The 7,263-nt window shown below is 38.8% G+C and overlaps 1 protein-coding gene across 1 annotated transcript; it reads left to right on the top strand.

Moving 5' to 3' along the window:
• The first annotated feature begins 1,028 nt into the window (after positions 1 to 1,028).
• Positions 1,029 to 5,134, top strand: LOC139391175 (NK1 transcription factor related 2-like,b). Its single transcript, XM_071138747.1, has 2 exons — positions 1,029 to 1,470; positions 4,413 to 5,134. The coding sequence occupies exons 1-2, from the start codon at positions 1,029 to 1,031 to the stop codon at positions 5,132 to 5,134; spliced, it is 1,164 nt and encodes a 387-aa protein (XP_070994848.1).
• The last annotated feature ends 2,129 nt before the right edge of the window (positions 5,135 to 7,263 follow it).

A 7,263-nucleotide genomic window follows, 5' to 3' on the forward strand; every position in this document is an offset into this window, starting at 1 on the left:
ATGGAATATTAAGTTCAAGATTAGAATAAACACGTAGTGTTTTAAATCAAAATCCAATTCTTTGGTCTAGGCCCATTATTGTTCTGGCATGATAATGACATCTCAGATTAGAAATCAATATTTCACTGAAAGGGCTATTACTGAGTTTATTCAATGCATAATTGAGTTTTGGAAAGTGCCCTTTAATTTGCATTAAAGATAACGAATCTTTCTCATCTGAACTTTCTCATCTAACAATAATCCCCCTAATAACAATAAGCCTAATAATAATAATAATAATAGCCTCCCCTAGACGTAGATTTTTTTTAACCGATTTGACATTGTAAACCTTGCATTGGATCCCTCAATACTAAGGAAAAGTTAGATGATGGCATTATGATCTTGGATATATTTATTAAAACAATAATTCTCACAACCTCAAAGTGGCCCATATAAGCGAGGGAGGAAATAAAAATAAGCCTATTTAGAGCCTTTCCATGCAGTTCAGGAGTTCAGATGAAATTGAGTATATCAGGAACCATATCATCCCTCACTCTCAGTGCGCCACTGTTACCCCTCACGCGCGCAGACGGAGATAATAGGCTATTAGAGCCATGGGATTCATTTGTAGCCAATTACAACCCACAGTTGAATATGAATGCATAAATAAGGCGTAGCTTGTGTCTAAGTTTTGGCTACGACTGAACGAGGGTGGGAGGTGGCGCGAGAGCGAGGTGTGCGTGCATGACATAAACGTTGGAGGGTCCTGAGGGGATGGTTCAAACCCCAAAAAGTAGTTGAGCAAGGGAGACCAACATCCAACACTGAACCATCACCTCCTGGCTGTCAGCCGTGAGTAACAAAGACCAGAGTAGTGCAGCTGTAAGAGGGGGTTTGGCAACACAAGCTGTGCAGGAATATTGCACTAGACATTATAGCCTACTTTTCTCAAATTGCATGCGCTAGTATGTCTTCTTCGGTTGTAAGAGAATCTTAATTTGATTGTCTTGGTGCTAAAGCTCTGATAAGGAAGCTCTGATAAGGAAGCCATGAACAGGGAAAAGGTTCAGGTGGGAGACGTCTCAGTTGCTGCTCCGCCGGCGTCCGGTGTGACTGCCCAAACAGCTGTGATCGTCGTGGCCGCTCCGGAAAGCATGGACAATCACGGCGAGAAGCGGCTCTCTGCCAACGCACTGTCGGTGTTTTCCTGCCCCGGGGGTAGAGACATACTGCAAGCGGACAGTCGAAACAACTCTCCACGTCAAGAGCCGGCTCCGGTAGCAATGCCAATGCTTCACCGGACCACTTCATTTTCGGTTTTGGACATTTTGGACCCAAATAAATTTACGAGCAAAAAGCCAAATCCTAACCGGACAGGCAGCGAATTCGCCTTCGGGACAGAGAACCGTGGAGGTGATGACTCGAATCATGATGTAGAGCAGAAGTCTTATGCAGATGACTATGACACATGTCAAAAATCTACAGGACTAAGTAAGTTTATATTTGTAGCTTTAGTTTTTTGTATATTTGTATTGTATTTTCTAACAGTGTTGTTGTTATGCTGTAGGCCTATGCATATCTCTGAAAAATCCGATTTGAAATAGACATCTTATGTAGCCTACATTTGCCTCTTGTTGGCTACACAGATGTCTTAGAAAGTTGCTCAATTGGCCTACTGACATATGTGACATTCTTGTAAAACCACGTCAAGCCTATTTGTGTCGATCGTAACGAGACAGAGAACTTGATGAGTGTTTGCTTTAAAGGCTAGCCCAGGGTTTCCCGAACTCTGTCCCCGGGACCCCAAGGAGTAAAGTGTTTTTTTTTTTTTGCTCTAGCACTACACAGCTGATTCAAATAATAAACTAATCATCAAGCCTTGATGATCGAATCAGCTGTGTAATGTAAGGGCAAAAAACCAAAACCTGCACCCCTTGGGGTCCCGAGGACAGAGTTTGGGAAACACTGGGTTAGCCTATGTATTTGAAGCTAGAGGGACCTGCAAGTTGTTTCAGATCCAGGAGTTCCTCAGTTTGTATTTTTCACATCTAACTTTGTATTCTATATTCTGGAACGCTTTTTCTCAGAAATAAACATGATCATATCTGAGGTTAAGGTTATATGTAATGGATATGTAATATTCCATCCATGCACCTAGTCCCTTAGGCTACCCAGGATAAAAAGGTTTGTAATAACTAAAGAAAAAACAATTAAAACCCTTCGATTACGTTTAATTTAAGGTGCTTTGCGAGGTTAAAGATGCAGCAGGATAATGGCGAAAATCGCCCCAGAGTGGCATGCAGAACGAGGCTAGGTCGATATCCTATTATCGAATTGAGTATATCTCTTTCAGGCAGCTTGCCTGACTCCTTCAACAACTAAATTATAGGGTCAAAATTCGGATAATTACACGATTAAAACCTATTATACTTATTAGGGTAGATATTGATCCCAGAAAGAAGACACACGATTAAGATTGTCTCTGCTGCTATAAGATAAACACATCACCCCCACTGTCATTTTTCAACTAAAAAAGGGAACAATTATTTCATTAATTAGATAGGTCTACATTGATCTCCGTAACCACATTAATGGCTATGCATTTAAATATAACCTAACCTAGTCAGAGGAGAGGACACTGCGGTTATCATGTTGTCCGGGTGATTTGTTATGTACTAACTACCTGGTTAAAAAAACAGACATACTTAGCAAACCAACTGACAAAAAAACATTGTTCTTAATATTATATACAAATAATTGAACATGAAGACATGATGTGGATTAGTGAGATATTGTTTATGTTGCCAATATAAACATTAAAACCCTTTCTTAAACGTAAAAGCCAACCGTAGACGATCACACAAACAGGCTTGAGCAAATATACAAAATTGTGTCAACAAACAATGCTGAAGATGCGCAGACCTTGATGGGAAAATGTGAGTTTTGATTAAATAATTCAAAAGTAAGTAGGCTGATGCAAATATTCGTTTTATTTTATGTTGGTATTGCACTGTTTTGTCATAAGATGGTGCTTGTGCGTAAAAGTGGCCTGCATTTGAATGTTGTGGGCTACTCCTGAAAATAATTGACTTTGTTTATTTAACTTGTATCTCTTAAAATCAAACAAACCTTGAAGGTTTGACAAACAATATCCTTATTGAACAATTTAGGCCTAATGTAAATGGCTCGTTAGATTAAATACCATGCATCCTCGAGGTCTAAACGATCATTTATCATTCAGGCCATACTTGTAGACTATATGGCTGCGCTGTCATTGGTATGTAGGCTATATTTTCCTACATTCAATCACAATCATTCTATCCAGATGTCTATTTTTTAGACCCCAAAGCATCTATTTTTTGCAGGCTTTATTGTGCTGTAGGAAGTAAGGCCAAAATATCTGAAATTGTTCCTACATGTCATCATGATCCTAAAAAGCTATTTGTCGAATTAATTCTGCTGATCTGTGCATTTGAATATTTGTATTTGTAAAGGCCTATATATTGTAACAATTGTTTGTTGACTAATGTTTTGAATACCACTATGCAAACCGCCCTCACACAGGCGTGGAGCAATTATAGGCTAATTATCCCCTAGGCACTTGCATAAAAACAATGGCTTTGGCACGTATCTTGATGCTATGATCAAGGCATAACTGCACGCATTAGCCTGAGGTGACGTATTGTGTCCCAACAAAAAAAGTGCAATTCCACCTTTTACCAATGTTCTTGAACTTGGGATTTCATTGGAAGTCATTGTCTCATGTTTTTACCCAATAAATTACTGGGAGTATATATATATATATATGAGTGTGCGACTCTCTATATTTGTATAGCTTACATATGGCAGAGCACCCAGCTATTAAAGCGAGATAGCGCACCTGTTACCCACTCCACAATAACATAAATGGATTTTGAATATCTATCTAATTTTAGAATATTTAGCATATAATGGCCTACTAAATGATGACGTATTTTCCAAAATAATTAAGCTTCCTCAAGTATTTTTCTTAAAGGTGTCTGAAAGTAGACCATATCAAACGCAGTTTTCACGATTTCAGCCTAACATAAAATTGTTAACATGAATTACGTGTGTCCTTTTCCATTTTTACCCAGCATATTATTTAGGTTGACTAATAAATACTTACACTATTGACACGGTATTAGGCTCGGCTACATAAATACACAACATGGACATAAAAACAACATTACACCTCCATCAATCACTTTGTAGGATGGTGAAAGGATAAAGGTTATCCATTAGCTGGCATTGTTTTTCATCACTTCATATTTTCTTGAGCCAATCCTATGTTAATTAGGCTGGTCAATATAGTCTCTGTCAAGTTATTGAATATTGTCAGTCTAATTAACTTGGACTTAATGTGATTCTTATTTTGAAATGACTCAATGGCATGTGTCTTTTTTTCTTTCTAGAGGAGGGGTTCATGTGTGCCTACAGATCCGAAGAATGCGAGAATGATTTCAAAAGAGGCTCCCACTCTGACAGCGAGATGCAGGATGACGTGTGTAGTGAGGAGAGCAGCAGCGCACTAACTGGAAACGCGGAGGGGGAACTGGGACACCATGATGACGACGACCAGGCGAGCAAGAGCCCAAGAAGTCCTGGTGGACAGCAAACTCAACAGTCAGGGTCGAATGGACAAAGTAATCAAGGAAAGCCGAAGAGAAAGCGCTCTGGCTCCGATTCAAAGTCGGGTAAGCCCCGAAGGGCCCGGACAGCATTCACTTACGAACAACTTGTTGCACTGGAGAACAAATTCAAGTCCACCCGATACCTCTCTGTGTGTGAGAGGCTCAATTTGGCACTGTCACTCAGTTTGACTGAAACTCAAGTCAAAATCTGGTTCCAGAACCGACGGACCAAGTGGAAGAAACAAAACCCTGGCGCAGATACCAGCGCCCCGACGGGCGGTGGCCAGAACGGCCAGAGCAATGGACTAGGGAGCCTGAGTCCACTCAGCTCGTCTCCTCCCATGAGCCATCTGTCAATGCACACGGGCTACCCAGGTCACGGACCAGGCGGGCTAGTCTGCACCACCCAATTACCCTTTCTGCCAAGTCATGCGGTACTGTCACCTTTCATGTTAGGATCTCAGACTTACGGAGCGCCTGCGTTTTACACTTCTCACCTGTAAAGATATGGAGATACGTATAGAGTTTTGCGCCCAAACATCATGTTTTCGGAGGCGTCTAAAATTCACCGATATTATCAAAATAATTGACTCCAATGAGATATGAATTTAATAACCATATTAAACGTATGGTTTTAGAGAACTAAAGACATGCCCTTAACTAAAGACTTCTTAAATGCACTTGATGCTGTAGATGGGAAGAACTCTGAACATTTCATGTTGTTTTTTCGTCAAGGACAAGTGCTCGAAGAAAATCAACCTTTACCAAGGAAAGAAGATTTTGATGTATTTGACTTTTGATTTCATTTTGATAGTATGTGAATACTCGGGGTCAAAATGTACATACAGATGTTGACAAATATATGTCTAGCTTTTAATTTCGAATGCAGTTCATACATATTAGAGTTGAAAAAATAGGCCTACATGATGTATATAAATATCGTTTATTTACATCTGGAATGGCTTGACATATTGTAATTACTGTGTAACTAAACTGTGAAAGTTTAATATGATTATTTTCATAAGTTTTCCCTATTCATTTATTATATAGGCCTATAGTTAATCTACCTGAGAATATTTGGCTCCAATGAATGCTCATTTCATCTGGACTCGTCTTTTATAGTATAAGACAAAGTAAAATAAAACAATAGGCTATCATTTACTAACGAATAAGCTACTTTAATACGAATATTAAATAGATTAAATCTTTCTTAGTCGATTTTTTTCTCTCTCCCCTTTCCACCAAATTAAAGGACATTTTGGAACTGAAGACAGTATCTTTTCACCTTTTTTAAATTAAATGGTTAACTCCACTTATATTTTTGGGGGACAACCGATGTTATTAGGACCTAAGTTGCATTTTCGTCGGGAAAAAAAAACTCCAATTTTATCTATAACACTCTTGCGCGGAAAAAATATGAGTTTTTGAAAAATACATAGCCCATAGGCCTATTGATAAATCAGCCATGGCTAATATCTGTAGCATAACTTTTATTAATTGAATTAAATTACCTATAAATTGTGGGTTATTGGCTATTGTACCCGTTGCATATATGCCTATGGTGTTTAGGTCTACAATTTTATTCAGCATGTCTCTACTTCGATTTATTGATTTATTTATAAGAAATTTGACAACGGCTCCCTGACTCGATTATTCATGAGGAAAAACAATCACTGGTAATTTAAACGCAAACTTGTTTCACAACATTATAGGCTAGACATTATAGGCTAGACTGTCTTCTCGGACATACGCTTTCTAAGAAGGGTTTTGACTTTAAAACATTGTGTAAGAACATCATGCCAAATTCCCGATAACCTAATGTGCTTGCGCGTAAAACACAATTTAGGCTATGGAATATTTGAACGAATTAATTATTAGATGCCTAACAAAATACAATGCATTTCAGCAACTTTTTCAAATGTTTTTGCCGTCTGGGATAAGGAGGTGCATTTGAATAGGCCTAGGGCTACTTTAAAAGTGCAAAAACTATCCAGTCAATCAAATTGTATTTGTCACATCCGCCGAATACAACAGGTGCAGTAGACCTTACTGCTTACTTTACAAGCCCTTGTTTTGAAATGCATGACTCAAGCAGACACTCGCTCCGTCATAAAAAATATGACATTCCAGCCGCAATGGCGCAACTTTTGCGCTATCGATGCAAGTTAGGTCTATTCTACAATTTTTGAAAGTATAGTTTTGTCGAATTTGTGAGGACGAAAGTGACATGGATACAGCATTTATTTATATTATTTTAGACTGGATGACTACTTCGCTTCAAATAGGAATAGTCTGTCCTTTGTCCCTAACCAGCTCTCCAAAATGGTGATGAAATGGTACATGTCAGCCATGATGGAACGCGATCCTGGAATCGTTCTAGAATTTCACATGCAGGTATGGCCAAACGCAAAAGCATGAAACGACTTAGCCTAATATAGCCTTTGTAGAAAGTCTAAACAAATGTACAGATTGCGGAATTATTTAGTGCATGGGGTGCATTGAAATTGGGACGCACATACCCGACCGTTGCAGAATGTAGCATAGCCAAATGAAGGCTATTTCTTGATATCTGCCAGCTGTTTTCATTAAGTCCGAGTCTTGAAGCATTATGTTGGACAAAATGTCATTTTTA

Source organism: Oncorhynchus clarkii, chromosome 31 (assembly GCF_045791955.1).
Source record: "Oncorhynchus clarkii lewisi isolate Uvic-CL-2024 chromosome 31, UVic_Ocla_1.0, whole genome shotgun sequence".
Classification (NCBI taxonomy): domain Eukaryota; kingdom Metazoa; phylum Chordata; class Actinopteri; order Salmoniformes; family Salmonidae; genus Oncorhynchus; species Oncorhynchus clarkii.